This window comes from Blennius ocellaris, assembly GCF_963422515.1.
Source record: "Blennius ocellaris genome assembly, chromosome: 13".
In the NCBI taxonomy this organism is placed as follows: Eukaryota; Metazoa; Chordata; class Actinopteri; order Blenniiformes; family Blenniidae; genus Blennius; species Blennius ocellaris.
Genome location: NC_137662.1, coordinates 5,448,189 through 5,463,512, shown reverse-complemented (window position 1 = coordinate 5,463,512; position 15,324 = coordinate 5,448,189). Strand labels below are relative to the sequence as shown.

Here is a 15,324-nt window from a genome sequence, read left to right as displayed (position 1 = left end):
CAGTGATTACTTTAAAATGTAATACAACTTAAGATGGAAAACAGAGCAGAGCAGCCATTTCTTTCTATTCAGGAAAAAGATAGAAATAAAGCATCCTAGCTGGAATAATGACTCAGCATCGTTTTGTTTGCAGTGTTGTAATTTAGACATGTCAGCTGGATGTTTCGTTATGTAGATTTCTTTTAAATCTGTTTTTGTCTCCATAATAAATGAGAATCTCTGTAACTCGGTAACAGGAGACCTGAGTTGTTTTGTTGCTAATGCACAGAAAAAAAAATATTTTCTCTCTCCCACTGATAGTTTCCACCTTGATCATTAACACTTCCATCTATGTTTATAGTAAATCACGAGTCCTCGCAGACTTAAAACAGTGCTGTTTGTTGGAGGAACATGGCCCCAGTTGATCTCATCTGATCCTGTCCAAACTGAAGCTTGATGCTTCCCTGACGCACACGTGTAATTACCGGCTGTCAGACGGCTGATAAGAAGGTTAGTATTGATTTACAGCCTCTTTGGGGAGACGCAGAAGTGATGCTTGCGGAAACCAGATGGGCACAAATCCCAAATATCACTGAACTGCTGCTTGCTTCATGACCCCCTGCTTTGCAGTATTTATCAGAGATTTTCATCTGAAACAGATCATTGTAAAACCAAGCCACAGAAAACCTGAAGACAGTATTTAACAAACCAAATATGTAAGCGGCTTCACATGGGTTCTTATCAAAGTTGCAGTGGTAAGTTCACCATGCAAGTCACAATGACTTGCTGCAAGACAGACACTGTAAAACTGTCCATCCATCTTGTGTACGACTTTATTCAATTCAAGCTCCCCGGATGGAACTGGAGCCGACCCTACAGGTTACACTCCGGGAACGGTCAAACACAGCAGTGCACACTGTCATTCTAATATCAGGGCAATTTGTTGTCCTGAAGGTTTTTAGGCAGCGAGACGAAGCTGGGGAGAAAAACCTGTCTTCGGCGGGATCAAATACTACGACACCCCAGTGTGGCCTTACGATAAGGCTGCATCTTGCCCAATCACATGTTGCCTCAAAAGCAGTTGCCTGTAATTAGTTAAATCCATTGTTCTTTCAGTTGTTTTCATGTTACCTCGAACTTAGGACAACGATTGTGACTGTATCTGCAAAACGTTCTTCACTTTTGGGAGGTTCGTTTACACGACACCAGTGTGCGGATGCACTGTATCAGGAAGTTTTCAATCCAACTCCCAAGCTGGAAAGATTGTTTCACGGCCAGCCTGTTACTGCGCATGCACTTCTCTCCCCCTCTCTCCTTCTCATCCAGTTGTAAACAAACATGGCGGCCCCGTAGTGGTATGACTCGCAGTCAGTATTCCAGTTTCATCGTCCATATCAGTAGTTTTATAGTTGAGACTCACCCCTGATAGCATCCGATGCGTCATCAGTCCATATGGATGTCCAGTTCTCTCCATTTTCTTCACGTTTATAGCGTATTGTTTTCTGTACACGTCTGTGTGGTTTCATTACAAAATCAAGGAACAGCGCCCTCCCGTGGCCCCGGCATACTAACTACATCATTGTCCCTGCAGCTGCAGTGTAAACACACTCCCTTTATTTAACGGATTAGGTGAAACGTTGTCGTGTAAACAGGGCCGTAGATGCAACTTTCTCCGTTTGTGCAAGGACTTCCATTTTACATGCTATTGCGTACAGTGTTGCCTTAAGAGGAAACTGGAGAAAATGTACAATGGCATCTTTCATTGTATAGAAAAACTCAAAACATAAATGAAAAGTATCTGATATAATTTATAGGGAAGTATGTTATCTTTCCTACATTGTAAGACTTTTACATTTTTATTTTGATCAAGTCAGAGCATTTTTAGTAGTGATGAAGTGAATTCTGTGTTACCTTGGTCTTGGTGCCATGCGATGTATACATTATAGTTTCACATGCATCGATGTATACATTTATACATTATAGTAGTTTCAGGTCCTGGATGAAGACCATTCTGTTCTGATGTGATTTCACTGTCGCCCCTAACTTTTATGGAAGTTCCATGCAGTACCATTTGGACCTCTATAAAATTAGACAAGATCCTCCACTCAGTAGAGGAAGCAGAGTGGCAAACTCTTGGTTTGAAGCTTCACCTGTATTTTCGATGCTCAACCACTTGTGCATCACGGAGTATTTTTTTCTTCCTCTTTGTCACACCTGTTTTGTTTACTTCAATCACTAGTGATGCTGCAAGAAACTAGTACTTGTTCTATTTTTGCTGTTGTTCAGATGAATTCCCAAAAATATTGGTTTTTGCTAAATCAATCAAAAGAGTTTGAGATATCTTTCTAAAAGGCGATTGTTGGACAAAATGATATGTTCATACTGGATTTACTCCTTCTGTAACTCTTTGCTAAAGAGGACTTTAACGGTTTTTATGAAGACAATTAATGTGTGCGCTCTCCAAAATAAAAACAATCAGGAAGCCATTTAAAACAACTGCAGTGTAAATGTGGTGGCAAAGAAAGATATGGTCACAGAACAAAATGTTTTCATCAGAGTGGTGGGAACGCATCTTATATCTGTGATGCAAATATATATTCATGAAATAAACATTTGACATCCAGACTCAGATAAAGCTGCCATCCTTGCTCAAGTGCAACCTCAATTCAGAACTTCAAAAAAATTAGACTGCTGAGTCATCAGAATAGTTACATTTCAACAGGAAAAGTAAGATTTCCAGTAACAGTTCCTCCACTGACAACACACCGTCCCAAGTCGTTTTAGCAGGAAAGTTTTTTTCTGTTTAAGTTTTAAGATATTATTGTAAAGGGCTGTTGAGATCCATTGTACAATAAAAGGTAGACCTCTACTCTCCATTACAAATTCTGTGTTTTGTCTCTATATATAGTCGGCAACTGTTCTAACTGCAAAGAATCATATTATTCTAATTATTTCAGGCACTCTTACAATAAATTCCTATTCTAAAATGGCATCTTAATTGTTTGATTTTAATCATGGTTTATCATCAAAAGTTAATAGAAACAACATGCTGGGTAAAGTCATACTTCTTGTGAGGTAAATAATAACAACCACTGCTCGGTATATTTAAAATAAACAGCCAGTTAAAGTAAGTTATTAGCTCCTGCAGCAGTACTCATGGCTGGTAGGAAACAGTGTGACCCAAGTATTGGCAGTCCAAAGTCATTTGCATTGAGCACAGATGGTCATTTTCGCATTAAATACATCCAAACAATGGAATGAAATTTACATCCTGGATGTGCTCACAGTGCCAACAAGCTCCTTCGTGGCACCTGATAGAAGCGAAATGAACAGCACACAGGCGGCAGCTGCTGTGATCCCCATATTAATGTCCTCGCTGCCGTACACGCAGCGCTCAGAGCAGCTCATGAGAGACTGGATAATTTATATCAGATGTCGCGCTTTTTTTGGGGGTGGGGGTGGGGGTGGGGGGGGGTGTTTGTGTGTACTGTCATTTTACTCCACGCCATCCCAAACCTCTGCATGTAATTGGCATTACCACATTTAAGTGGAACTGTTAACCAGACGTTACACAGCTGTGAGCGTCGTGTTGGGGTGTGAGATCAGCTTTGCTTTGAGGAATAAAACATCGGGCTGGAAAATGCCACTGTGAGAGAATAAATCTCAGACTCCCGACTGTGCTCACCTACCACACTGCGAAGATGGAAATCCATTGCCATGCAGAACATATTAAGATCAAGCACAGTCTCTCGCTTTCTGTCTCAGCACCTCGTACCTGCACGCGCACACACGCACACACACACACACACACACACACACACACACACACACACACACACACACACACACACACACACACACACACACACACACACACACACACACACACACACACACACACACTGAAGTTTCCACCACTTGGGTATTGGCTGCTGGATTTGAATCACACTGATGAGTGCACAGATGGGTTACAAAGCAGGTAGCCAGCCATGGACAACACAGGCTGCATAAATCGATGAAGGGAAGAAAAAAAAAAACGACTGCTGCCTCCCTTCATTCTGCACTTTTAATACCAAGGCCTGTTTGACTGTTGGAGCTGGTCAGAATCACTATTCATCATAGCTCACTGCTATTAGAGCGGACTGAGAGGATTCCTCTCAGAATGAGATTACCCCTCCTCTTCTTCGGCCTGTCCTCCATTCATCCTTGTTTTCCTTATTGTGAGGCGTTTACTGCAGCTGCCCCAGCTTGTTTTTTTTTTGCTGCCTATTCAGAAGAAAGATTTTTTGCTGTGTGCTGGTGTAAACACAAATCTCTATAATTTCCTCCCTGCTTGCTATTTTGTTTTCTCTAAACCTCTTCATTGAACTCACTCTCAGCGTTCAGTCCTCAATGACTGACAGGGGAACTGAAGTAAAAGCCTCCGGCCACATATCAACCAGCCGCACTTGTTATTATCCCGACCCCAGCCTCGCTAAACTTAAGGATCGTGATTTCCGCGGGGAGGGGGCGGCATGTTAGGACCACAGAGAAGGCACGTCCTCCAGTTTGACCCTTGGCAAGCTTTGAAAAGTCTGACTTTGCATTAATTGTTTTAGCTGGGAATACATTTTTTATTTCTGACTGTGAGCTGGCAACTCTCGTCTCAATGTGATGCTACTACATTATCACCTGCAGCACTTGGTCCCACCAGTGCGCCCTTGAGTCGAGCACCTCCACGACCCCGAGCTGTCTCTCTTCAGGTGCTCCAAAATGCTGAAATGTTAGCCAGCAGTGACAGTAAAGGCAAACACACAGAGAAACTGTTGATGAACTAAATGTCCATCATGACTGTGCAGCTGCCCAAGAGACACCTCTTCTATTACAGCGCTTTGAAATTGTCATCTCATAATAGTTGTTTGGTCCTCATATTATGACCATTAAGAATTTAAGTTACGTATTTTATTGTCTCGCAGGTCAGACTTGACCGGTTGCGGTATGAATTTCATCATCTTGATGAAATAACAAGATTTACAACAAACTAAATTAGTACTAAAGAGCTTGCAGACCAGTATTTGTGTGTATATCTGCACCTTTCTTCTCAAATGAAGTTGAATGTATAAACATTTGCAGCCCCTGCTGGTGTTTTGTCTCAAAACCACGACTGTTTACATTGGACTGTACTAATATGTACAATACAGTGGGAGTAAATCAGTCTGTCAAAACCTAATGCTGACTGTGAAATGCAAAATCAGAGATTTCTGAATGATTTGCTCACAAATATTGTGTGATCAAGAGATTTCTTTAAAAAAAAGTGTTTGATTGACAGCCCTCATTTTTAGCAATGGATTACATTAGGCCCAGCTTTATTGTCATTGCATTGCAACACAAGGAAATTAAGTTTGTCATCTAACCAGAGGTGCAGACAAGACAAAATGGCCAAATATGTCACTATAGGATAAGTACATGTGCCTTATTTTGCTTTTGAGAGTTTTACAGTGAGTGTTTTTGACTTTCAGGACTTGTTATTCAGGCCTTACATATTGAACCATTGTAACAATCTGCAGCATGGTTACCACAAACTCTCCTTTCTCATCTGAGTGGGTGAATTCTCATGTACTAATATATCTGCTTGACACAATAATTCACCACGCCTCAAAGCTAAGCTGTTCATCCTCTCCGAAAACGGCCCCCTCTGCCCTTTATGTTCCTCCCCGAAAATCCAATTGACCAAAATCGATGTCTGAGTCAGATGCAGAGGGATCGCAGTGAGCACTGGAGGTTGGTAATGGCTCGGTTCTGAGTGGCTGCAGCTTCATGTCTGCCACAGTTAATTCTGTCTGTTGACTGCAGCACTAATGCTCCTGTCATTTTCAAGCAACCTGGTAAAATACAGACGAGGGAATTGCTGGGTTTCTAAATTGACGTATACACGACTGGAAAATGCAAAACCACTCTCGCTGACATTATTCTTGGACAATAAAGAGAAATACCCGATAGTGTGCCTCATGTAATCCACGGTATCCGATGTACGTCTATACATGATACCTCTTGCGACCACAGCACATTATCCCGGATTGCTGATGATGACATTAAAATGCCCCTTGCGATGGAGTAGTGTATGAGAAACCAATAGAAACACAGCAAAATGTGATATTAACCCCCATCGAGCTGTAATTTAATCTACACTGCTGCCCAAGAGTACATTTTCCACTTTTTTCTGGAACAGGTAATAACTGGGGGTCAACCAAAGGTGAATTCAAAGGTTATTATGTTTTATTTTCTTGAAAAGTACAAGTAAATGATTGTTGTTGTTTTTATAAACTGAATGTGTTTCAATTACTCCAAACTAGAATTCAACTGCCTCCACAGAATGATATATTATGAGTCAGATGAGGAAAGATATATTTTGATGACGTGACAAATGCATCGTTTTGGGCATTTAAACTGTTTGAAATTCTATGGTTTCATTTACAGGCATATTGAAAGGGACCATTCAGTATTTTTTCCAAGGAAATAAGGAGTCGAGACCCCGAAGCTGCTGACAATGCTCCACATCAGCCTTCAATTATTCTCGGCCCCTGCCAGAGGCATCCTGTGCGAGATTTAATGGCGCTTGATAGAATCTGAAGGCATGTGTGGTCCTGAAATCTTGATTCCTCTCATTAAGCTAACGATCCGGATCAGGAGTAAGAAGGATGCCATAAACCATTTTGTCACAGAGCAGCAGGAAACAAAGAGCATAACCTCGTTTCACTGGCACCAGGTCCCACAGTGATTATCCCACTAATGCAAACACATAATTGCTTTGTTTAAGTCCATAAAGCCCCAGATTACCGTACATTTCCCTGTTTTTCTATTAACAGGTGCCTTTGGTCAAGACTCATCACAGCTTTGTGGATCTTTGTTTTTTTTTACATAGTTTTAAAAGAAGGAAAGTTTTAAGCAAACTTTCTAACTTTTTTTTTTTTCCTCCGCAGAGTGGCGCTTGTGGAGAACATCCCAGAGGACATCTCGTTCTCAGACAACAGCACATCCCACGTCCCCCTTTCACAGGGGCTGTACAACTTACTGGACCAGGCAATCCGGGTTGTGGAGATAGTTTCTCCACTGTGGCTCCTGAATTCCTCCGACTATGAATCCAGCTTCCAGCCGGCTGCCAGACAGGTAAAAGTGGAACAAGCCAACAGGGACTTAAGTCTGCAGGCGTTTTGACATTTTTTGTGCCTGTAAAACTTAAACCTACTCTATAAAAGCTTTTTTTTTTTTTTTTTTTTTTTACAAGTGAATGTAATGTAAAAAATGAAAATAATTAAAATTATACAATGAAGTTCAACAAATTCAAAAAAAAAAAAAAGGGGGCTAAAATGACAAAAATCCTTAAATGCAGTGTTTTAAAAAATGGCTTGATTGGCTAAAAATGGTAACAGCAAAAAAAGAAGCAATTAACTATGAGAACATTTGTAAAGAGTAAAAACATCTAAAATGATTAACATTGCAAGAAAGGGTGCAAAAAGTACAAATAGGAGAAATTCTAATAAAATAAATGAATTGAAATTTCAAAAAATCTAATTACTAAAATTGCTCAGATAAAAACCAAACAAACAAAAAAAAATATATAAAACAGCTCAAATTGGTGAAGCTGTTTAAATTTCCAAAACAGCTTAAACCACTAAAAAAGAAGGAAGAGAAGCAAAACAACAAATGGATAAACCCTCCAAAAACACTTACAAACTGCTACAAATCTAATAAAATGTTTACCAGTGTAAATTCTACTTGGTACAATTCAAAGCAATATATGATTTATAATATATAATATAATAACACCATTTTATTTTCCTTTTTCTTTTTTTTTTTTTACCATTTTAAAGTTGTTTTGCAGCTCCAGGTGTATTTTATGTGATGAAAACATCATAAATGATTTCTGTCAGGTGTGTTTTGTGCATTGCTATAGATAGAACAGATTTATAGTCACCATTATGTATAAATAAGACAAAGGGACAAGAAACAAGATAAATCCACTCAGTTACATTTTGAATTTTCTCACACTATCGCCGTAGTTTAACATAGACACCAAACAAAACATTGTGAAAGGCCACAGCTTGAAGCCGTTATTTTCTGTTTTTGAAGTTGCGTCGGCTGTAAAAATAAAGAGAAATGCAGAAGCACTGAAATATGAATACTTGATCAGAACAAATACGCTTTGCAGTAGCTGCCTGTCGTACAGGAGGCTCTCTGGGAAAGGGGATACAGAAATAGCACATAAAGGACTTCTGCTGGTAATATTGTTAAAGGAAAATCTAAGAGATCTAATCAGCTGTGAGTGTGAGATGAGCTCAGTGTGACAGCAGTGGTTTGTTGGTGTTGTTCCCCTCAGGGACGGGCTCTGCTGTCCCGGCTTCAGGGGCTGAAAGCGAGAGGAGTCCATCTGAAAATCTCCAGCGGGATGATTGACTCGGCTGAGCTCAGGACACTCGCCAAACACTGTGAGCTCTCACTCTTCCGCTTGTTTGTATTCAAACATGCTGCGGCTTAGCTCCGTCTCTTCAGTCTATCCAAACCCCGCTTCTTTGTGTCTTTTAATCTCTTCCCATCATTCCCTTCTTTTCAGTTTATTCTGCTTCTTCTTCTTTTTGTGATCCTGTCTCTCCTGCCGGCCAAATCTGCCTTTATCCTTCTCCTCATCTCCCATCTGACCTCCTTTATTCCCATTGTCCTTCCTCCCACTGCTTTTGGGTGTCGTACTAAATCTCCTGCTCTCACTCTTCACTTCCAGACGCAGAGGTGCACTTTGTGAATATGACAGCTCTGACCAAAGGCAACCTGCACTCCTCCTTCTGGGTCGTCGACAGGAGACATTTCTACATCGGAAGTGCCAGCATGGACTGGAGATCACTGGCCACAGTACGGTAGACCCACTGCCCTTCACCACATGCATCGGTAGCGTCAAAATCTTGCTTTGTTTTTTTGCAGATTTAGCAAAAGAGCTAATAAATCCGGTTTCATCGTAACCTGCCATGATGTCAAGTGAATATTGGACATAATTACATGGATTTACAGCATTTATTAAAGGAGTGCCGGAGAGAAGATTCTCCAGGTTGTTGCAGAACAAGTTGGTTATCTTCTCAAGAACAACTGCATCTAAGTATCTGGCTATGTGTTTGGGCTTCTGCAGAATACCTTTGGCAATTCTCAGATTTTTCACATATGGTAGTCCTGGTGGTGGTTCAATTAGAATTCCACACTTAGAATATTCCACTTAGCAAATTAGAACTGAAAAAATAAATAGATTTAGGAGTTTGCAAAAAGGGTAACTCGATTTTACTGCATTTTCCCATGATGGGCAACATTAATGCTGTATTTTATCTTCAACTTAACAGGTAGTACATACGCTGTATAGCATGACCCTTTGCATGCCCCTTCATTCCTGCCTCTTTCTGCACACACTAGGTGTTATGATAAAGAGATAATCAGTTCTCCACGTCATAATGTTATGATCAGTCTGTATTCTCAAAGGTGGATCAGGGAGTTTAATGGGGGCATGCAGTGGCATCGAAAAGTGTAAAGTCTCTCTTCAAAGCCGGGCATCATGATGGATCATTAAAGGCTGAGCCGTTGTGTTCGTCACCATCATTTATCTGCAGACATGTGAAGGGCCTTGATTTAAAAAGATGAATTGCACGCGTAAGTTGCCACGGCCTCTTCAGGCACAATCAAAGGGAAGACACTAAAACTCAAGAAGCACAGGTTGTAGATTTAAACCTAGTGTGTTTTCTTAGATCAGTGAACATTTCAGAAAGTTGCATAAAAAGGAATGAATCCAAAAGCGAGACGACTCGGAAATGTCTCTTTGTACAAAAGAATTGTTTACAAAAGGAAGTGAAATGAGATGAGGAGAACAAAGGCCACCGTTGTGTGTTTTCGGAGGCTTGTTATTGGACGAGGCTGGTGAACAACGTTGTTCGACCGAGGAGAGGTTTGCGTAGGCGGATTGAAGGATGAACGTGTTGGAAAGAGTCACGCAGGTTCAAATGAGCCAGGAAGGATGCGTTGACAGAAATGATTGACGGCATGTTGCTGCAAACGGGCCGGTGTGATTCTGCGGTCTCGCCGCTTACGCCTGGTGTTGTTTGTTCTCCAGAGGAAGGAGCTGGGGGTGTTGGTGTACAACTGCAGCTGTCTGGCTCTGGATCTCCACAGAGTGTTCAGTCTCTACTGGGGCCTCCAGTACAAAGACTTCATCCCTTCCTTCTGGTCCAAGCGCCTCTTCGCCCTCTTCAACAGGGACACGCCGCTGGAGCTCACCTTCAACAGCACAAAAGCCAAAGCCTACATCTCTGTGAGTGATGATTTTCACGACATATTCCAAGAAGATCTCAGAGAACAACTCACGGATTACTTCTCAAATGTGAAATCTGTTTTCCCACTGAATAATTCTACATGTACTTTACGGCTGGGACTATTGCAGAAATCTGACCAGTCTGAATTGGTATTGTAGCAAAGTAATAGAACATCTCTACGGACGTGAAGGAGCTTTAGATTCATGTTCATCTGGGTCTTTTCTGGTACAAGTCAAACATCCTGCCATGTAAATGTATTTTGAAAAGAAGTATAATACAGAATGAGAACCGAATAGTATCAAAAAATGCAGCCAAGGTAAATAAGTAAATTGCAGTTACCGGTTATATTCAACTTTTGAATCATCTGTTATTGAGGATTATCAAATACCAAAGTATTCATAGCCTAAGTTAGTGTGAAATACCTGCCGAGCCGGGCTATGGGTCCCTATATATACATATATATATATATATATATATATATACACACAGATACACATACATCCATATACACATTGGGAAATAATTAAAGAAAACGTGAAAGCGACACAGGCTTAAAATAAATTGTCCTCACTGTGAATGAGAAGCCGATGTGCAGGCAATATAACATCTTTGTTATGGAAAAGCACATTTTCCATAGTGTCTCTGCAGGATTCTGTGTCTTTCTGTGTCCTTCATGGAGATGACTGATGTTGATTTGGTCGAGCAGTCCATTTCCTCAGGATTGATATCAACACAGGAAGAACACTGAAGCACACGGTTCATCAGTCACTGGATATATGGATGTACAGAGCATGTCAAGAAGATGTTTGAAGTGAAACTTTCAGGTTTTACAAGACCTGGCTGAATCTACAAGACACACTCAAGATAGAAATACAGATGAGGAATGTTTGTGTTCGTCTGATCCAGGAGTCTGATTCTTCAACCATCAAACGAGTCGTCTTTGCCTCCTTCCCACCTAATGTAATTTACCTCCAGCAAAATTCAAAGAACAGATGAGTAAACAAAGACATTTAATAACAAAAACTTGATAATGACTTTCCCGCCTGCCTTCCACTTTCAAAATGAAAGACTTTAACAATGTAAGTTTAAGCCCAGCAGCCACGCCTTCTTCTAAAATGAAATCCCAGCATCAGCCAAGAGTTATTGAGCAGAAGATAGTGGCAGCAGAGAAAACTGGTGCACTTGTGGAATAGTTGAATATGATGTACTGAGTAGTTTCTACAATACTGAGACATTGAAAATGGATAATTTCCATTCTGGATACAGTTTGTTTTTGTATTATATTGTGAAATCTACATTATAGTGTAAGAAGCAATAATGTATTAACCCACCAATAGGATAATTGGATATGTGAGCCATTATCATTGTAATATTTCACCAGTAATTCAATGTTATGACAGGATTAATGTAGAATTAAACATCCTTTCAAAATGTTATAACTTCAGTTAATAAAGTAATAACTGATAAATAGAGCAGCACTTCTTAGAAATAAACTTAACTCAAATTAATCATACATTATTGATCCACTTGGGAAAATTCCTTTATATTTTTTTCTTTATTACATTTGAAATGGCTAAAATGGTTCTATTATTGGCCATTCATACATAATTAGTTATTAGTTAGGGAGCCACATTGAAGGGCCTGTAAAGGCACATCAGCTCAAAGGACTGTGTATTGTGGACTCTTGCTTGACATAACATTATGATTGAGCATGAACTATGACATTAAATATCATCTTGGAGTTGTACAGTTAGCTGTTTTATTTTTCACTCGCACAGTTCCGTTACACAGTGCGACTTCCATTAATAGCTCAAGCCCGACACTCCCTCAATGCTCTCGCCCTATCTTCTCTTCTGCTGTCAGACCTCGCCAGACGTTTTCATCCCTCGAGATCGAAGCAGTGACATGGAGGCCATTTCCAGAGTCATCCAAGAGGCCCGACATTTCATATACATCTCCATCACAGACTACTTGCCCCTCCTCGGCAGCAACACCAAAAGGTCAGTGCTCCTGTACTCAAGACTTGGCAGGCTTGTATCATCAAAACCTCGGCGGCCCCCCTTTGATTCCAGGCATTAAACTGTGTGTTCTACTGAATGTGTGTGTCTGTGCCAAGGTATTGGTCTCGTATCGACGGGCTTATCAGGGAGGCTCTGATCCTGAGGAAGGTGCGGATCCGTCTGCTGATAAGTTGCTGGGAGCAGACTCATCCACTTACCTTCAACTTCCTCTGGTCCCTGAGGAGTCTGTGCATGGAGCAGGCCAACTGCTCGCTGGAAGCTGTGCGTTCGAGGCCACTGTGCACTATTTTCAGCCCAGATGTACTTTATCAATGCTCACTCTGTGTGTGTGTGTGTGTGTGTGTGTGTGTGTGTGTGTGTGTGTGTGTGTGTGTGTGTGTGTGTGTGTGTGTGTGTGTGTGTGTGTGTGTGTGTGTGTGTGTGTGTGTGTGTGTGTGTGTGTGTGTGTGTGTGTGTGTGTGTGTGTGTGTGCGTGCGCGTGTGTGTGTAGAAGTTCTTCAACCCCAGAGTGCAGAGAGACGGCAGCCTCCAGGGAATTAACCACAACAGGTTCATGGTGACAGATCGAGCCATTTATTTAGGTGAGCTCATCGATGGGACTTAATAACTGTGGCCTATGAGCTTCTATTGAAGATGGACCCAGGCAATAGTGATAAACAACAAAAAAAGAAACTCAAACCAAAGTATCATTAGAAGTGTATGGCCTTGAATGGACTATGACTGTATTTCTGTATATCTTCCGCTATAAAGAAAAAGAAATAACGGTGACACTATTTGATAACTTCCAATTCCATGACGTTTAAAAGTATGCGTTTTGCACCATTTAAACTGCGTAAAGGCCAAATAACTTACTGACTGTGCTCAATAACTACATATTGAAGACAATAATGTTATCAGGTGAGACAACTTTTTAATGTTGACAGTGGAAAATGTGAAATGCACTACTCTTACGAAGAGAAGGGATTAAACTTTTAATAACACAATGATAATTAAAACATTTATTTCCACTGAGAGACAGCGCCAACCCCCTTATTTGACCCATTTTGGGCGGCACGTGAAGTTTAGCCCTTGATACCTCCCATATAAGAGATTCGATGACAGAAATCAAGGTGTTTAAAGGTTTTATTTTCTTTTAGTTGACCTTAAAGCCAAGCTGACTGCACCTCACAGTTATGGCTTCTCCGTCATAATGGGTTTTTCTTTCATTTCACTGGCAGGTAACCTTGACTGGGTGGGAAATGAGTTCACCTTCAACGCAGGCGCGGGCCTGGTAATCAGTCAGCCAGAGGGCGTCGAGGACAGGAACTCCACCGTAGTGGAGCAGCTCCAGGCTGTGTTTGAGCGGGACTGGTTTTCCCGTTACACCCGCTCCCTGCAGGCTAATAAAATCCCCGTTTGCAACAAGCACCACATCAACTGGGTGGTTCCCGCCAAAGGTAGACATTTCGACAGCGGGCCGCTGCCCCTGGGAAAAGGCCATCAGGACAACGGACCCGCGCCACTGAGAAGCCATCGCAAAGTCGACGGGCAGAAGGCCGACAAACCGAAGCAACCGGACGAAGGACTGGGCAGAATCAGTCGCCAAGGCTTGGCCATGGACGGGAACCAAGAGAGGGGGCGATTCCAAATGAGTCACTTTGAAAGCAGACACGTAGAAATCCGAGGTAGAAGCCACGACAATCCAGCAGATCTGCCGGGTCAGTCTGCTGAAAGCAGCGGCTGCAGGGAGATCTCCAACACGGCCCTGTGACTGGGTCCGTCTGAACATCGGCTCCTTTCCAGTGACATGGACTTCGATCACTGAGTCTTTGTAGCATCTTAATACTGTCATTTTGTAGAAAACAGTATTATCTGGTCTGTGGGACTTGATAATGTACCAAAAAAAAAATAGTTATATGAAAGAAAGTAAAGGTTTATCTGCAGTATCGCACTTTTGATGGCTCCTTCAAAAAGGGAACCGGAACACTTAGAATTTTAAAGAAAAACATATTTATAATCTCGTACATCCTTGATACTTATCTTTTATCCGTCCTTGCTGAGCTCTCGCCAGCAATATGACATTGTATTGATTGCCTGAATATTGTCTGTCACTTATGCGGTCAGTGACAGTCATAATCTATCACCCTTTAAAAGGGGGAATTGCACCTGCATGCCTTTGCAGAGACGGGGAGTCTGTGCAGCATGTCGAGCTTCAAAAGCTACACCTAACGCTGAAGGGAGATCTGCCACACAGCAGCTTCAGCTGTCGGGGATCTTTTATAGCCTTTGTAGTTGTAGCCGTGGATACTTTAGCCTCTTGTAAAATAGTTGTATGTATCCTGAGAAAGTTATATTTAAACCTCCAGTAACTTCAGATATCTAAACCAAGCCGATGATTCACGTGTAGCTTGTCTGAATCAGTGGAAAGGGACAACCCCATGTGTCCTTTGCAAATAATTCATTAAACTTGTTATTAGTCTTTTGATGGAAACAACCTCATAACTCATTGTGAGCGCTGACCCAAAGTCAAGGAACTGCAGCACAAAATGGATTGATCAAATCACGTCCACAGAGCTTTAACCTCATTACTACAAGTGCAGTGTGCAGCTGCACGACCCAGGACAAGATGCATGGTTCCACCGCGCATAATAAGAAAATGTTTTATCACAGGGACGCCGCCAGTGAATTAAATGACACACCTGCTTTTGCTTTGGATTCCCATTTTCATCAGTCAAAGCCGTTAAAAAAGTAAATTCTTTCTGTGCACCAATTTAACAGAAGAAACCATATTTTCTGTGTAACAGAGGCAATTGATAAGATCCTCACAAATAACTGTTTCCACATACAATCCAGGAGAAAGAGGTGCAACTGAATGGAAATCCTTCCAATGTTGTGACTTATTGAACAAATACTGGAGGAGCATTTAGAAGAAGGGGCCAGAGGGTTTCTGCTGTCAGTCCAATCAATACACTGAATTTTTAACACAGCTCCACAGTTGCAGCAGTTTAACCTCAAGGACATGTTGG

The 15,324-nt window shown here is 41.4% G+C and overlaps 1 protein-coding gene across 1 annotated transcript in view; it reads left to right on the top strand.

Annotated features, from left to right (window-relative positions):
• The window catches only part of LOC308138115 (inactive phospholipase D5), a gene marked incomplete at its 5' end in the record, with an annotated part of 64,938 nt that extends 50,574 nt beyond the window's left edge, over window positions 1–14,364 (top strand). The window contains 8 exons of the mRNA XM_080507093.1: window positions 6,939–7,125; window positions 8,336–8,444; window positions 8,735–8,862; window positions 10,100–10,297; window positions 12,162–12,298; window positions 12,415–12,580; window positions 12,810–12,900; window positions 13,537–14,364. Coding sequence (XP_080363219.1) covers window positions 6,939–7,125; window positions 8,336–8,444; window positions 8,735–8,862; window positions 10,100–10,297; window positions 12,162–12,298; window positions 12,415–12,580; window positions 12,810–12,900; window positions 13,537–14,069 — 1,549 coding nt within the window. The 3' untranslated portion in view covers window positions 14,070–14,364. The remainder of the gene's footprint in view (window positions 1–6,938; window positions 7,126–8,335; window positions 8,445–8,734; window positions 8,863–10,099; window positions 10,298–12,161; window positions 12,299–12,414; window positions 12,581–12,809; window positions 12,901–13,536) is intronic.
• Window positions 14,365–15,324: the final 960 nt, after the last annotated feature.